This window comes from Bufo bufo, chromosome 5, assembly GCF_905171765.1.
Source record: "Bufo bufo chromosome 5, aBufBuf1.1, whole genome shotgun sequence".
Taxonomy (NCBI): Eukaryota; Metazoa; Chordata; class Amphibia; order Anura; family Bufonidae; genus Bufo; species Bufo bufo.
The window spans coordinates 80416337-80433436 of record NC_053393.1 but is presented as its reverse complement, the minus strand read 5'-3'; the positions used below and the strand labels follow the sequence as shown (position 1 = coordinate 80433436).

The following is a 17100-nucleotide window of genomic DNA, read 5'->3' as shown; positions in this document are numbered from 1 at the left end:
CAACTGTATCGCCGTCCTTAGGTCGGCGAGGCAGTTGTATAGCTACCAGCCGTAACGTTCGGGGCCCTGGACAAAACATCAGGGGCTCAAGCCCCGAATGTTTTGACCTAGCGACACCCCTGACGCTGACATAATGCTGTGTTATCCAATACAGCTGGCCGATGTTCAGCCACTGTAAAGGGACCTTCAGAATAAAATGAAATAAGTACGCTACACTTCAGTGGGTTAAAGAAATATTTGTAGGGCTTGTCTAACAAAGTAATATGACTCGACTCAGATGATCTTATTGATTCCATGTACGAGTACATCTTTGTGATGTTACTATGGTGTTTGAAAAGTTATGTTGATAAATTGCTGTACAGAAAATGGCCAGGATTAATATTAATATTTTGTTATTTCGGCAGGTGCCGAAAAATCTAGCATTTCTCCAGTGAGTATATGGAGGACGTACTTCATAGCAAATGAATGGAATAAAATCCAGACTGTGCGCAGAATCAATCCTCTCTTCCAAGTTCTTATCGTCCTATTCTTTCTTGAGGTAGTTGTATGATCAAACAAGGACCGCATGTATATCATGTATATCAACCATTTAATATCAAAGAAATTGGGCGCACCCTAAAGACAAAGTAGCAAGGGTACATTTAAGTAAGGATAAGTTCACATAAGTTCTAATGGTTTTCGTAGAATAGGCTACATGGAGGTGAACTAAGCCTAATCATGCACAGCTAAAAAGATGGGCCAATAAATATGATTTTATAAAGCCATATCTCGCACAGAACAGAAGACCAAACAATTAAAATGCATAAATAAACATGGTGTTTACAGATAAAATAAAGATGCCCCCCTACCCACAGCAGCACAGACCCCTGATAAGGTCAAATACCATACAGACCCTGAAATATGACCAGTATCCAGAACCTCACAAAAATAGAAAAGAAGGCAAAGTGCATAAAACACATGTACAAATGTATCATATAAAGTGCAGTGAACGATTCACAGTAATAAAACTAATTTGTACAAGAATCCATTGTTGCAAAATGCAAATCAGAATAAAAAAAATTCTAAGTGTCACACATATAGCAACAAGGCACCACTATATAAAAAGTCTATTACACGTGACATCCAACACTTCTAAAGATTCATGCAAGTGACAATCCAGCTTAAGTGACAGGATGAGAGAGATGCCAGGACGGACTGTGGATAAAATGCTGCTGATATATTCCCACACATTGTTGCTGTGAAGCTTCTTAACTTTTGGTATGCACCACTGTAGTTTTATTAATAAATAAATATATATATATATATATATATATATATATGAGAGAGAGAGAGAATTCGGCAGCACTCCCATATATATCCATATATACACTACTCACAAAAAGTTAGGGATATTTGTCTTTCGGATGACATTTATGGAAAACATAAAAAGTTCACGCTACAGTGATACTATATCCTGAAATGGTGATTTCCTCATCTCAAACAATTTATTGAAACAAAAGTGTTGAGTATACCCCCACAAAAAATGTCAGTGTCTCAACTTGTCGTGTGGCCTTGAGCATCAATTACAGCTTGACAAAGACGTCTCATGCTGTTCGCAAGTTGACTTATTGTCTGCTGAGGCATGGCATCTGTCACGGTACCTTCTGTGACAGAGATTTGAAGATCGGAGAGACTGACTGCATGTTAGGTTAACTGACAGTCTCTTGATTCTCACTGTTGTGGTTTGGTAATGACCACACCTCTTGTCAGGTGCAGCCCGTGGTCGTTACTGCATTCCCTACTTAGTTTGGTTTCACACTTCATACCATGCGTTTGATATTCTCTGCTTGGATTTGGAAGAGTTGCTGTGTGGACCTTACCTGTGTTCCTGCTCATCCATTTTCTTTAAGATAAGTTGTACTGCTCCTTGTATTTGGTTGTTTCCCTGTGCTTGTTGTTACTAGGCCTCGGGTTCGTTCACCTGGGAAGGAACCAGTAATCTCATTCCCTGCTACTACCTAGGGCATTTCAGGGCTCCTAGGGTCTAGGTTCCGGCGTAAGTATTTTCCCACCTTCAGGGTCTATACATACTGACAGGAGTCAGGGCCAGGTTTAGGGCCTCCTAGGAGGTGACCTTTTTCCTCTCCCTAGCCTTGAGGCCTAGTTCTGTGTCCCTCCCCTCCCCTGTATTCGGGACAGCATCCCACTCTTCTTAAAGGCCGGCCAACAGGTCATTGAAGTTCTGGGGTACAGGGTTACAAGCATCTACACTGCAACTCAGCTCCCATGGGATTCAGGTCTGGAGAAAATGCAGGCCACTTCATTTAAGCTGCCCCAGTCTCCAGCAGCCGTTCCTTAATGATGCGACCTCGATGAACTTGAAGATGAAATTAGGCCTGTGTTGTTCATGCAGAGGCACAATGACTGGATTAATGATTTTATTCAAGTAGTATGGGCTTGTCGCTGTACCATTCTTAAAGTGTAGGGCAGTTCTGTATTGAATAGACACACCTGCCCACACTGTAACACCACCACCAAAGGCCAGGGATGGACTGGGACAATAAAGTGGCCCTGGACTTCAGCCAGACCGGCCCACTTTATTTTTCCCAAACACACTCAAAAAAATAATGGTATCCACAGATCCCCCCCATAAGTGTCATCCACAGACCCCCCCCCCATAAGTGTCAATGTCATCCACATGACAGACCCCCCCCCATAACAGTGCCATCCACGGATCCCCCTCCCTATAACAGTGCCGTCATCCATAGATCCCCCTCCCCGCCACTCACAGTAGTATACAGTCATGTGAAAAAATTAGGACACCCTTTGAAAGCATGTGGTTTTTTGTAACATTTTTAATAAATGGTTATTTCATCTCCGTTTCAACAATACAGAGAGATTAAAGTAATCCAACTAAACAAAGAAAACTGAAGAAAAGTCTTTTCAAGATCTTCTGTAAATGTCATTCTACAAAAATGCCTATTCTAACTGAGGAAAAAGATAGGACACCCTCTCATGTATTCCCTCTTAAATTGGCTCAGATCTCACACAGGTATATCACACCAGGTGCACATAATTAGTAGATCGTTACTCTGCATGTTGAATGAGGCTTGCCCTATTTAAACCTCAGACATTTAGTTTGGTGTGCTCCTGACTGTTGAAGTGAGAGTGAGCACCATGGTGAGAGCAAAAGAGCTGTCAGAGGACTTCAGAAAAAAGATTGTAGCAGCCTATGAGTCTGGGAAGGGATTTAAAAAGATCTCAAAAGATTTTGAAATCAGCCATTCCACTGTCCGGAAGATAAGCTACAAGTGGAGGGCTTTCAAAACAACTGCCAACATGCCCAGGACTGGTCGCCCCAGCAAGTTCACCCCAAGAGCAGACCGCAAGATGCTAAAAGAGGTATCCAAAAACCCTAAAGTGTCATCTCGAGAACTACAGCAGGCTCTGGCTACTGTTGATGTAGAAGTACATGCCTCTACAATCAGAAAGAGACTGTACAAGTTTAACTTGCATGGGAGGTGTGCAAGGAGGAAACCTTTGCTTTCCAAGAGAAACATCGAGGCCAGACTGACATTTGCCAGCGATAAAGTTGACAAAGACCAGGACTTCTGGAATAATGTTCTTTGGACAGATGAGTCCAAAATTGAATTATTTGGACACAACAGCAGAGGACATGTTTGGCGTAAACCAAACACAGCATTCCAAGAAAAGAACCTCATACCAACTGTGAAGCATGGAGGTGGAAGTGTCATGGTTTGGGGCTGCTTTGCTGCAGCAGGACCTGGTCAGCTCACCATCATAGAATCCACGATGAATTCTACTGTGTATCAGAAGGTGCTTGAAGAACATGTGAGACCATCAGTTAGAAAATTAAAGCTGAAGCGGAACTGGACCATGCAACATGACAATGACCCAAAACATACTAGTAAATCAACCAAAGATTGGCTGAAAAAGAAGAAATGGAGAGTCCTGGAATGGCCAAGTCAAAGTCCAGATTTGAATCCCATTGAGATGCTGTGGGGTGACTTGAAAAGGGCTGTACGTGCAAGAAACCCCTCAAACATCTCACAGCTGAAAAAGTTCTGCATTGAGGAGTGGGGTAAAATTTCCTCAGACCGATGTCGAAGACTGGTAGATGGCTACAAGAACCGTCTCACTGCAGTTATTTCAGCCAAAGGAGGTAACACTCGCTATTAGGGGCAAGGGTGTCCTATCTTTTTCCTCAGTTAGAATAGGCATTTTTGTAGAATGACATTTACAGAAGATCTTGAAAAGACTTTTCTTCAGTTTTCTTTGTTTAGTCGGATTACTTTAATCTCTCTGTATTGTTGAAACGGAGATGAAATAACCATTTATTAAAAATGTTACAAAAAACCACATGCTTTCAAAGGGTGTCCTAATTTTTTCACAAGACTGTACATTTATAAATCGGTATCCTGCAGGCTGCAGACAGTAACTTTAATTGTAACACAGGCTGTGGGGATAATAAAAACTGAGCATGGTGATGGTGATCACCTTACTAGGCAAGCCACTGCCAAACAGTGCACAGTGCGTGCCATACAGAGCCTACATAGGGCACCACCTATGCATACAAAATGAAAGAAAGCAAGGGGCACATCCGTGCAGGACGTAATTTGCAGCAGCAAAATCCACAACAAAATATGTGAGTTACATGCAGATTTTACAGCAGATCTGTGCACTGCAAAGGAGGGAATCCGCAGCATAAACTGACTGCAGACTTAAAACCGCACCACAGGTCAATGTATGCTGTAAATAGTGTGGATTTAATGGATGCAAATCTACAGCATATCAGTGCACGCATCCTTGAAGGGGTTATGTCTCTTCAGCAAGTGGCATTTATCTTGTAGAGAAAGTTAATACAAGGCACTTACTAATGTATTGTGATTGTCCATATTGCTTCCTTTGCTGGCGGGAGTCATTTTTCCATCACATTATGCACTGCTCGTTTCCATGGTTTTGACCACCCTGTAATCCAGCAGCGGTGGTCATGCTTGCACACTATAGGAGTAGCCGGGATTGTGGGAGTGCACATAGTTTGGTGCTTTTTTCGACCACCAATGCTGGATTACAGGGAGGTCGTAACCATGATGACGAGCCATGTATAATGTGCTGGGAGACATTTTGTCTCTATGGCACTATCTGCCCTAATAGTGATACAGTGCCCACATAGAGCACGATAGTGCCCTCCTATTCACAGAAAAATAGCGCATTTGTACCCATATAGTACCTACCTAGGTGCATAGAAAGTGCCATACTTTGGCTCTATGTCGGCACTGTATGACTGTGGCCAAAGTACTGTAGGTTTTCACTTTAGGTAGGTACTGTATGGCACCATAAGCAAGAAATACACCATTTATCTGTGCATAACATGGCGCTATCTGAGCACTGTATGACCGTGGGAAGACCTGGGCATACTATGCTCAGATAAGTTGTGTATTTAGTGTCTACAGTGCCCACAAAGTGCCATATCATACCTACCTAGAGCTAAAACGTGGGCAGAAAGTGCCATACTTTGCCTATAATTATACTCTGTCTACACAAGTATGGCGCTTTCCGAGTATGGGTTCTATATGGCACTATGTGGGCACGACAGGCACTAAATGCGCCATTTATCTGTGGATAGTATGGCACTATCTGCCCACAATCATACAGTGCCCACATAGAACCAAATATCGCCGTACCCACACTATTATATGGCAGTGCCCAGAGCGCCATATGTTGACTATGTGGGCAGATAGTGCCCTACTATGCCCAGATAAATAGTGCCCTTAGTGACTGCAGTGCCACACTGTACCCACCTAGAGCCAATCTGTGCACAGAAAGTGCCATACTTTGTCCACAGTGACAAAGTGCCCTTTCTGTGCACAGTCTGCTCTGGCTCCAGGTAGGTATTCTACTACACGTGGGGGCACAGCGCTCATCTCTTTAGTAAAGAGTCTTTACTACCTTACATTCAGCTCCCGCCTCCAGCCTCCAGTAACAAGTGCGGGCGGCAGCGCTCACTCACTGACGTCACGCGCCTGCGCCGCCTAGTGGGAGGAGCAGGCGTGTGACGTCAGTGAGTGAGCGCCGCCCCCACACTGCCTGCTGTTACTGGAGCTTTACCCCCCTGATGGCGGCCCTGGCCGGCCCATAATTCGATCGGCCCACCGGGATTCTCCCGGTACTCCCGATGGCCAGTCCATCGCTGCCAAAGGCTCATCTGGGGACAACAGTGGCTGATGCATAGCTCTCTCCTTGATGTCTCCAACATCATTGCCGGCCATTAGAGATGAGCGAATCGACTTCGGATGCTTCATCCGAAGTCGATTTGCATAAAACGTTGTTTTAATACCAGAGTACCGCTTGGAACCGAACCTAGAGTTCGATACAAAGGTTTTTTACAGTAGAAATTAATTTCCGAAGTTATTAGACGAAGTGTCGCGAGACTTCGCAAAGTAATAACTTTGGCTCATCTGAGTCAATACATTCTAATACTGTGTATGCGAATCGACTTGGGATGAAGCATCCGAAGTCGATTCGCTCATCCCTACCGGCCATCATTTCTGCTCAGTGTGAATTGACTTTCATCAGTGAACAGCACTGAGGCCCACTGGTCCCTGGTCTAGCATAGATGCTCCCTGGCCCATGCAAGACGACGACGCCTGTGGTCAGGTACCCTTGCAAGTCGTCTAGCATGCAGACCACACTGATGTAAACGGTTTCAAATGGTCTGACATGACACTTGGGTGCCTCTGACTTCCCTTAAATGTGCCTGTAAGTTGTGTGGCATTTATCATCCGGTTCCGCAGGGCATTTATCACAATGAAGCGGTCATCAGTGTGGGATGTTGTCAAAGGACGTCCACTTGTATGCCTTTCTGTGACTCTTTCAGTCTCTCTGTATCTCTGCTGATGACACTCTGTGACATTCTAAGCTCAGTGGCCACTTCCGTCTGAGAACATCCTGCTTGAAGCTTCGCAATGGCGAGGTACTTTTGATCAATTGTTAGGTGTCGTCTTGGTCTCATGGTGTCAAAATGTGAACAGCATGATGAGGAGGACTGTTTAAAGGGTTTCTGTCATGAGAAATAACGTTATGTAGCTGACTGACATTAGCGATGCTCTTTTATCAGGGCATAAACATGCTTGCTCGTCAGCAGCACATCTCCCCGTGTAAACAAGGAGTGTGCTGCTCACATAATGTAGTAGAAACTGCATGAGGGATTCACAATAGTTTGTCCCTCATGCAGTTTCCATAAGCTGCTGTGAAAGCTCTTTAATGGGAACTTATCCTGATAAAAATTTATGTGCAGGTAGCATGTTATACAGCAGGATAAGCTGAACAGATTGATATACAGTTGAACTCGAAAAATTAGAATATCGTGCAGAAGTCCATTTATTTCAGTAATGCAAATTAAAAGGAATTGCATTAATGCAGCTTAAAATTAGAATTTTGTGAAAAGGTTCAATATTCTAGGCTCAAAGTGTCACAGTCTAGTCAGCTGATTAATCCATACCCCCTGAGCAAAGGGTACCTCAAAATTGTGACTTTGGGGTTTCATAAGCTGTAAGCCATAATCATCCAAATAATAAAAAATAAAGGTTTGAAATATCTCGCTTTGCATGTAATGAGTCTATCTCATATATTAGTTTCACCCTTTAAGTTGCATTACTGAAATAAATTAACTTTGCACAATATTCAAATTTTAGTTTGATGGGACACGATTCAGTGAAATCTCTGTTCTTTGTCAGCTCAATAGCCCAAGTTGGCGGTCCTATCAGTGACTGACAGCCTTCCCTATCTGACTGTGTATAGAGAGATAGCTGTCAATCACTGATAAGTACATCCACATGGTTTCAGTGAATGAAATAAAAGTTTTACTGAATATTTTTCGATAAAACTATATATCAATTTGCTCGGCTCCTCCTGCTCTTTAACCTGCTGCCCACAAATTGCACTGTATTTCATGATAAAGTTCTGTTTAAACGAGCGCTGATTGACTTGTTTTATCAGCGTTTGAGTATTATGAAAGGACACTTATTACTATAGTAGAATAAATGCAGAAAGTTAAAGGGTTTCTTGTCACCAGAAATACCTAAATTAACTGGCTGACATTAGCGATGTGCTAATGTCAGCTGAACCTAACTAGCGTTTTCCTAGTATTATCCATGCCCCCATTACTCCATAAATGTAACTTTTATAATATGTTCCTGCTCCTAGAGGCTCCGATCTCCCACCTCTGTCACCTCCCTCCAAGTCTTGATTGACAGGGCGAGGCAGCGTTCGCATCCTCCTGCCGGCCCTGAGTGCACGGTAAATCTCGCACTTGCGCCGTGCTGTTCAGTATTCGGTGCAGGCATAGTGAAGGAAGGACACTCACTGGCTGCCAACTTCCTTACTGCGCCTGCGCTGAATACTGAATGGCGCAGGCGTGAGATTTACCGTGCACTCAGGGCCGGCCAGGAGGATGCGAACGCTGCCTGGCCCTGTCAATCAAGACTTGGAAGGAGGTGACAGAGGTGGGAGAACGGAGCCTCTAGGAGCAGGAGGGTAATTTGCATATTATAAAAGTTACAGTTATGGAGTAATGGGGGCATGGATAAAACTAGGAATAGACTAGTTAGGTTCAGCTGACATTAGCACATCGCTAATGTCAGCCAGTTTAATTTAGGTATTTCTGGTGACAGAAACCCTTTAAAGTACACTCATGCACATGTCTGCATGCACATGTCCTGTAAATACGTACTTATCATTTCTATGCTCCGCTCTATGTATTGCATGGCTACGTTAGTAAAATATCCTGGGCTCCTGTAAGGTGAATGACCTCTGTGGTAACCTTTTTATAATGACCTTATTGCTTTTCAGATTGTTGGTTTTGAAAACCTAGCATTGCGGGATCCTTCTTCCAGCCTGTCCAGAGACGCACAGGATTACATAGCCCCGTGGAGCCGCATTTTGCGATATGGCGTGGCTACTGCCTTGTGGCTCTCTTTCGGTACTTTACAGGTAAAACCTGGTAGAGGAGGAACTCTTTACCTAAACAAAATGAGCCATTTGCAACTCATACATTAAATATGTGATTTTGTATTTCCAGATTCTCTTCTTCTCTGGAATCTATGAAAGATTTGTGGAAGACAAAATCCGACAGTTTGTTGATTTGTGTTCCATGAGTAACGTAAGTTTTATTAGTTCTTTTTAGCTCTAACTATTTGTGTAACATAACCTAAACTCCGGTTCCCCTTCCGGCATTGATTTTCATACAGTTCTGTTTGGCCTTTCAGTCTGGTGTCTCCTGATTGAGGCTCGTTTGCTTCAGTATGCACTGTGATTTTCTCTTTATAAGATGCACTTAGGTTTTACAGGAGGAAAATAAAAAAAAAGATATTGGGGGAGATTTATCAAACTGGTGTAAAGCAGAACTGGCTCAGTTGCCGATAGCAACCAATCAGATTCCACCTTTAATTTTTCACAGCTCCTTCAGAAATTGTAAGGAGGAATCTGATTGGTTGTTATGGGCAACTAAGCCAGTTCTACTTTACACCAGTTTGATAAATCTCCCCCTTTTTTTATTTTTATCAGACCTCAGATCAGACTCCCAATCTGTATCAGACCCCTAATCTTTATTAGACCACAGATAAAACGCCCCCAATCTTTATTAGACCTTAGATCAGACCCTCCAATCTGTATTAGAGCCCCCAATCAGACCCCCAAACTTTCATACCTCAGATCAGACCCCCAATCTGTATCAGACCTCAGATCAGACATAAAATAAATAAATGAACTCGCCTCTCCTGCTTTGGACCATGCACTCACCGCTCCCTTGTCTTCTTCCAAGCCCTACGCTGCACAGTGAGTGACCTGACGACAAACAATGCCTACATGCACTATCTCTTCCATGCCCCACTCAGTCACGACGTGCAGCGTGTGGCACGGAAGAAGACCAGGAAGCAGTGAGTACAACCAGCGCTAGCAGTGCTACACTCACTGCTCCCTGCGCCTCCTTCACAATAATGTAAAATATTCAGGAGGAATAACACAGGAGCATCACATTGTATATTTTTGAGAAACGATGCAGCAGTGTTATTATTTTATGAAGAATGAAAGTATTTCCCAGAATGGATTTTGTTCCGGTTCGTTGCGTTCCCATGCCAGATACAAAATCACTGCAATGGTGCCGGACACGGACACGAAAAAACCCCGGATCCGGCACCCATTGACTTACAATGGTTTTAGTGCCGGTTTATTCATTTTTGATCTAATACGACCTGATCCGTTCTGAACAGATTCAGCCGGTTGTTTATTCAAACTGATGTGTTTTGCTGTAGTTTTGAGATCCCATGCTGGATCTCAGAACCGGACAGCAAAATCTCAGATGTGAAAGACTACCTTTATGTGATAAATGATCTCTACTGTGATTGTTAATCCTAATCCCCATTCAGATTCATTGCTTGTCGACATGATGATGTGCGACCCGCAAGTGGTGATTTTAGGTGCTGCATGAAGGATGCAGTTACCCAAGGCGTGTTTTGCTATTATTATTATTATTATTTTTTTTAGGAGGGGTGACCAGCGCCACCTTTACATGGGGCAATTATCGGGATCATTCACCCCCAATAATTGTCCCAATCCTCAGCTCACATGCCTTCTATTTTTTTTAGAATGCACTATAGTTGGTTCTGTTATGACAGGTCTTTGGTGGTCTGTTTAAGGGTATTGCCATCATATACTACCACCCCACTACTAAAATAAAATCTGACATGGAATCCGCCACAGGAATCTGAGGTTGACTCTTGCATTTCTGCTATGGATTAGCATTTTGCACCGTTGTTTGTCCACATACGGATTCAATGAGGCCAGTCTGCATGTGGTTACCTGCAGCAGAATGGCATCAAGAACAGACATGTATCCACATTGAGATCATCTGCAACTGTATGAATGGCAGCATGAATCCCTATTGAAGACAATGTGCTATAGATTTGACGTGGGTTTCTGTATCCATTTTTTTTCTTACAAAAACTGCAGATTGATGGAAATTTTGGCCTACTACCTGGCTTATGACCATTATGATTAATTATCCTGCTTGTTCATGGTTTCTCAGTGAAGTCCACAACTTTTCACAATGTCTGATGAACATTAAATATTTTGGAGAGAAGAAGAAACTCAATGAAGAGCTCATGTTAGAAAAAGTCGCATGTTCTATTAAAAAGTTGCATAAGATAAGCATGGTCCTCACTGGAGTGAAATTGCGCATTTTTTTGCGACTTTTTAAAATTGTCGCAATAGTAAATCTGTCTAGAGATTTATTTACATAAGAAAACACGCCCACTTTCAAAAAACTGGCGAGCATAGCGCAGAGCCAATAAAAGTCCCAAATTTTTGTGCAGTTTTATCGATTGCGCAAAAATTTGCAACTTTTTCACTCCATTATTTTGATTTGCGCTAATGATAAATCTGGCCCAATGTACTCGGGACAGGGCATCCGCGTTTCCCTGTAACCGGCCTGCCCTGTGTTCCACTGTAAATTTAAAGTTCTGTAGGGTAAGGAACCATCGGGTGACCTGGACATTTCTGTCTTTGGCCTGTCTCATCCACTTGAGAGGCCGAGACCAGGCACCCTCTCTCCACTATACTGTACCTGGTCTCGGCTGGGGTGAGCTTACGGCTGAAGAAGACAACGGGATGCTCCTCCCCGTTGACTTCCTGGGACAATACAGCACTGAGGCCTACTTCGGAGGCATCCGTCTATACTATAACTTACGGCTTGAAGTCGGGCGTCACAAAAATCGGGGACCCACACAGGGCCGACTTCAAAGCGGAGAACGCCTCTTCCGCCTGATTATCCCAGTGAGCCATCACTGACTTATGTCCCTTCAAGAGCCCTGTCAGTGGTGTGGCTATCGTAGCAAAGTGGGGGACAAATCTCATGTAATAGCCCACCATCCCCAGGAATGACTTTATTTGCCTAGAGGTGATGACTTTACTTGGGGTTTGATGACTCCGCGCCCAATGACATACCCTAGGTATTTAGTCTCCTCTAACCCTATCACACATTTCTTTGGGTTAGCTGTTAGTCCTGCCTTCCGAAGGGAGTCCACTACGACCTGTACTTTGGGCAGGTTACTTTCCCAGTCGGTACTGTAAATGACAATATGATCCAGGTTCGCCGAGGCGTACCGCCGATGTGGATGAAGCACAATGTCCGTTAGATGTTGAAATGTCGCGGGGTCGCCATGCAGAACAAAGGGTAACACCTTATACTGATACAGCCGCTTAGGCATGATGAAGGCAGTTTTCTCTTTGTCAGCCTCCGTTAAGGGCACCTGCCAGTATCCTTTCGTGAGGTCCAAAACAGAAAAATACCGTGCTTGTCCTAACTTCTCGATTAGCTCATCCACCCGGGGCATGGGATATGCATTTAGATATCTTGTTCAGCTTACGCAAATCGTTACAAAACTGGGTACCCGGTATGGCTTTAACCGGACTATTGCCTGAGGCTCAGTGACAATGTAATGCTGGATTGCGTCCAGGGAGGTCCGAGAACACATCCGTGTTCCGACTAACGAACTCCCTGGCCTCCTGAGCCTGTTTAGTGGAGAGGCTGTCAGCAATTTTTACTGTGGCAACCGCTTTCCTTGCATCAGACAGAGGGGACGGAACCTCTTCCCCTAGAAAACCCGGCCGCGGGCTGTCTTGAGTACTGGTCTCCCTATCTTTCCAAGGTTTTAGTAAATACACATGGTAAACCTGCTCCGGCTTTCGCCGCCCTGGCTGGTGTACCTTGTAATTTACCTCTCCAACATTCTCGAGTACCTCGTAGGGTCCCTGCCACCTAGCCAGGAACTTACTGTCCACAGTTGGCACCAGAACCAAAACCCGATCACCAGGGTTAAAGATCCGGACCCGGGCCTGCCGAATATAGATTCGACTTTGTGCTTGCTGAGCTGCCTCCATATGCTCCCTAACAAGAGGTAACACTGTCTCTATCCTTTCTTGCATCTGGGTAACGTACTCCTAGGACACTTTTGTGTGGAGTAGGTTGCTGTTCCCACGCCTCTTTGGCTACGTCCAACAAACCACGAGGATGTCTGCCATATAGCAGTTCGAAGGGCGAGAACCCAGTAGAGGCCTGGGGTACCTCTCGCACAGATAGGGCAGAAGAAGGTCCCAATCCTTTCCATCTTTAGACACCACCCTTTTTAACATGTTTTTTAATGTTTTGTTAAACCTCTCTACCAGACCGTCCGTTTGCGGATGGTACACGGATGTCCGTAACTGTTTGATATGCAGCAACTTACAGAGTTTCCTCGTGATCTTGGACATAAAGGGGGTCCCCTGGTCAGTCAGAACTTCTTTAGGTAGCGCCACTCGGGAGAACATCTCTATGAGCTCCTTGGCTATAAGTTTAGCCGATGTATGTCGCAGTGGCACCGCCTCCGGGTACCGAGTGGCGTAGTCTAGGATAACCAAGATGTGTTGGTGTCCTCTAGCAGACTTCAATATTACACTGGTGTATACCCAGCGCACGTAGAGGCACTTTGTATTGTATTTTTACATTTAGTCGTGAGACTACTAATTGCCGACTCTTGACGCGCACTTTTTTAGATTGGTGATTTTTATTTATTTTTAAATTAACTTTTATTAGGTTTGTTATTAAAAACAAACCTAATAAAAGTAAATTAAAAAAAAATAAAAAATCACCAATCTAAAAAAGTGCGGGTCAAGAGTAGGCAATTAGTAGTCTCACGACTAAATGTAAAAATACTCTAGCAGACTTCGGTACTGGGCCTACGAGGTCCATGGCGATTCGCTCACAAACGGTACCTCGATGATCGGGAGAGATACCAAGTGACTGCAGAAAAGGTGTTGGGGGCTAGTTGCCTGGCAGGTCGGGCAAGACTTCCAGTGTGTTTAGGGAGGTGGACAAATTCTGTGTCAGTAAAACCGTTGTAGAATCCGGTCATGTGTTTTCTGTCTTCCCAGATGACCCCCGAGAACATGTTGGTGGGCTAACTCTAACACGAGTTTGCGATAAGCCTGGGGCACCACCAACTGTTCAATGTGTTAACCCCGCAGCTGGTTTACCCAATACAACATATCCTGATGAACCACAACACGGGGGAACACCAACTCTGCCCCAGCTTGTTGTGATTCACCATCTACTATTAATACGTTTTCCCAGGCTCTGGATAGGATTGGGTCCCAGTGTTGTGCAGTACCAAAATTTTCCCCGTAGACATTGAGGACTGCCAGCTCAGGCCCCGGCGGCAAGTCCTCCACGTCTTCCACCATTACACTCAGTGGGGTTGTCTCCCCCTCTTCCACCAAAGTGGCGGTCACCCCTACCACTGGCCCTTCGGCCTCGGGTTCCCAGGGTTCTGGCCTCCCCCTGGAGCCAGGCCACTCTGCTGGGGTTACCCCTGTCTCATAGGAATCAGTCACTTGCATAGCAGGCCACGGTGACGGGAAGCCTGGGAAGTCTCTCCCTATTATAAGTTCGTAGTGTAAGTTTGTGGCAACTGCCACTTCGTGAGTCCACCTGCCAGCCCCCGTGGTTAGAGACACCACCAGGGCAGTGGGATGGTCTTTTAAGTCCCCATGAATGCACATGACCCCGACTTTCCGGCCAGTATACTCAGCAGACCGTACCAGGGGAGCCCTTACTAGGGACACCAGACTCCCTGAGTCCAGCAGGGTCTCCGCTGGAGTGTCTCCCACTTCCACCTGGCACAAGTGATGTAGAGTTTCTGGAGTACCTGTTGCACACAGCTTCCTGGCATATAGCGACTGACGGTAGCCATAGTTAGTGTCCATGGGCTCAACTTGATGGGGACAGTCAGCCCTTACATGGCCAGGCTCCTGACACCGCCAGCAGACTATCGGAGCCAGGTCCGCAGTGGGTACATCCTGGGCGGGTTTTATCGGCTCAAACCTCCGGGTCTGGGGTGGAGATTTCCGGGGTTTGACTAGCCCCCTCCCGAAAGAACCCCCCTTTAGATTTCTGGTAGCCTCATAGCGTTCCACCAAGTCCACCATCTCAAGGGCATTGCCAGGAGACACCTGGCCGATCCAGTGCTGGAGAGGGGGTGGCAAAGCCCTCCAGAACATATCAGCTAACAGACCATCCAGCATAGCAGGCTGTAACCACTTTTGCAAGAGGTGAAGTAAATTACAATACTGGGGTCTCACAGGCTCAGCCGGGTTGAACCCCCACTGATGCAGCTGGTCCCGGACCAACACATTCACCCCCAGTCTTGCCAGAATCTCACCATTGACTTTCTGGTAGTCGGCCGCTTGATTGTCCGGCAAGTCGAAATACACCCGCTGGGAATCGGATGCCAGGAACGGACCGACGACCTCAGCCCACTGATCTCGGGGTAGATTCTCCCTTGTGGCCACTTTCTCGTACATCGCCAGGTAGGTTTCGATGTTATCTGAGGGTGTCATCTTGGGGATCGCCGCACGGACCGCTTTCCGGACACCATGGACACTCTGGGACTCTCCTGCCATCTGTAAAGCCATCACGTGTTGTAACAGTAGCTGGTTTGTTTCTTGCTGGTGTTGGTTAGCCTCCACGAGAGCTTTCATTGCAGCCTCCATTTTGTCACTTGACACAAGTTTGAATTTAGCTGGTTTAATCCAGGACATCCAGCCGTACCCGAAAACAAAAATATTTCGGCGTTTACGCCAGCCTCTCTGCGCATGCACGCATCCTCCACCAATTGTGGGGATTCGCTCTGGTAGACTGTGTGGATGCAGTACAGAGGCAAATTAACAGTTCTTAAATCAAACTTTCTTGTTTATTGACACACATAAGTCCAAAACAAAACGTCACTTTGCAGTCTTGGTGTTAGTTCACACACAATGGAAAGTCCACATAGCAAAAATCACCTTGTTGGCAGTTCTATCTACAGCAGTCTATAGCAAGCTTTTAGGGGGCCTGTTTCTCCTAAACACGGGTCTCGGCCCTTCAGCACTGCACAAGCCTCAGATCCCAGCACACACACACTTTTCTGCTGAGCCCAGCTGTCTTTTAAGGACAGCTAGGTGCTGTCAAAACCCGGACCAGCACTTAAAATTCAGTCCGGTGTTTGACCCCACCTGGCTGCAAATCAGCCCAGCAGCATGCGCTGGGAGGAAAATACCTGTTTTCCCGTCACTGTGTCACAATACTCATTTGTAAATTCATATTAAATTAAAGGTACATTGTAATTGTAGGACTATAATGTAGTTGACCTTACAAACTGATACTGCGATTGTATTCCTTAATCACAATCCTAATTTTAATTTTGCAGATATCAGTGTTCATACTTTCTCACAGATGCTATGGATACTACATCCATGGCCGCTCAGTCCATGGACACTCGGATACAAGCATGGAGGAGATGAACATGAATTTAAAGAGAGAAGCGGTAATTTTTTTGCTTGTGGCACATTATATAAACTAATGCTAAAATCAGTGGCATATTAGAACAATTGAGCCCCAATAAAGGGGTCTAGAAAGCAAACATCCTCAACCAAAAGTATACTTAATGAAATGTGCTCACACTCATGAGTCTGGAGGTTCTCAGAACTTAAATGAGTTTTCTAGTTTAGAAAACCCATTTTGTTATAACCTATTAAACCCATTTTGATAAGGTCAGATCTTCTGTTCAGAAATAAAGAGCATTTACAAAGGGATGTTTTGCTCTGGAGGACCTGTGCTGTTCTGTATTACATGGACTGCCCATTGATTTCAGTAAGCACTGTAATACTTAAATGGCATCTGTCGGCAGATTTGTACCTATGAAACTGGCTGACTGGTTTTATGTGCACATGGCAGCTGAAGGCATCTGTGTTGGCCCCATGTTCATATGTGCCCGCATTGCTGAGAAAAATGGAGTTGCCGTTACACTTAGGCCTCTTTCACACGAGCGTCGCGTGTGAGGGCCGTATAGGATGTGGGTGTGTCGCAGGAAAATCGTGCGATTTTGCCTGCGAGTGGGGTGAGTTTTGTATGTGATTGCGTTGCGTTTTTTCTGCGCGAGTGCAACGCATTTTGCACGCGCATGAGAAAAAACTGAATGTGGTACCCAGACCCAAACCTGGACTTCTTCACTGAAATTCGGCTTTGGGTTA

General features: G+C 45.0%; 1 protein-coding gene across 1 annotated transcript in view; it reads left to right on the top strand.

The window, feature by feature from the left end:
• The window catches only part of TMEM67 (transmembrane protein 67), a 72519-nt gene that overhangs the window by 30482 nt on the left and 24937 nt on the right, over nucleotides 1-17100 (top strand). Inside the window, exons 20-23 of the mRNA XM_040434308.1 lie at nucleotides 405-538; nucleotides 8851-8991; nucleotides 9080-9160; nucleotides 16278-16394. Coding sequence (XP_040290242.1) covers nucleotides 405-538; nucleotides 8851-8991; nucleotides 9080-9160; nucleotides 16278-16394 — 473 coding nt within the window. The remainder of the gene's footprint in view (nucleotides 1-404; nucleotides 539-8850; nucleotides 8992-9079; nucleotides 9161-16277; nucleotides 16395-17100) is intronic.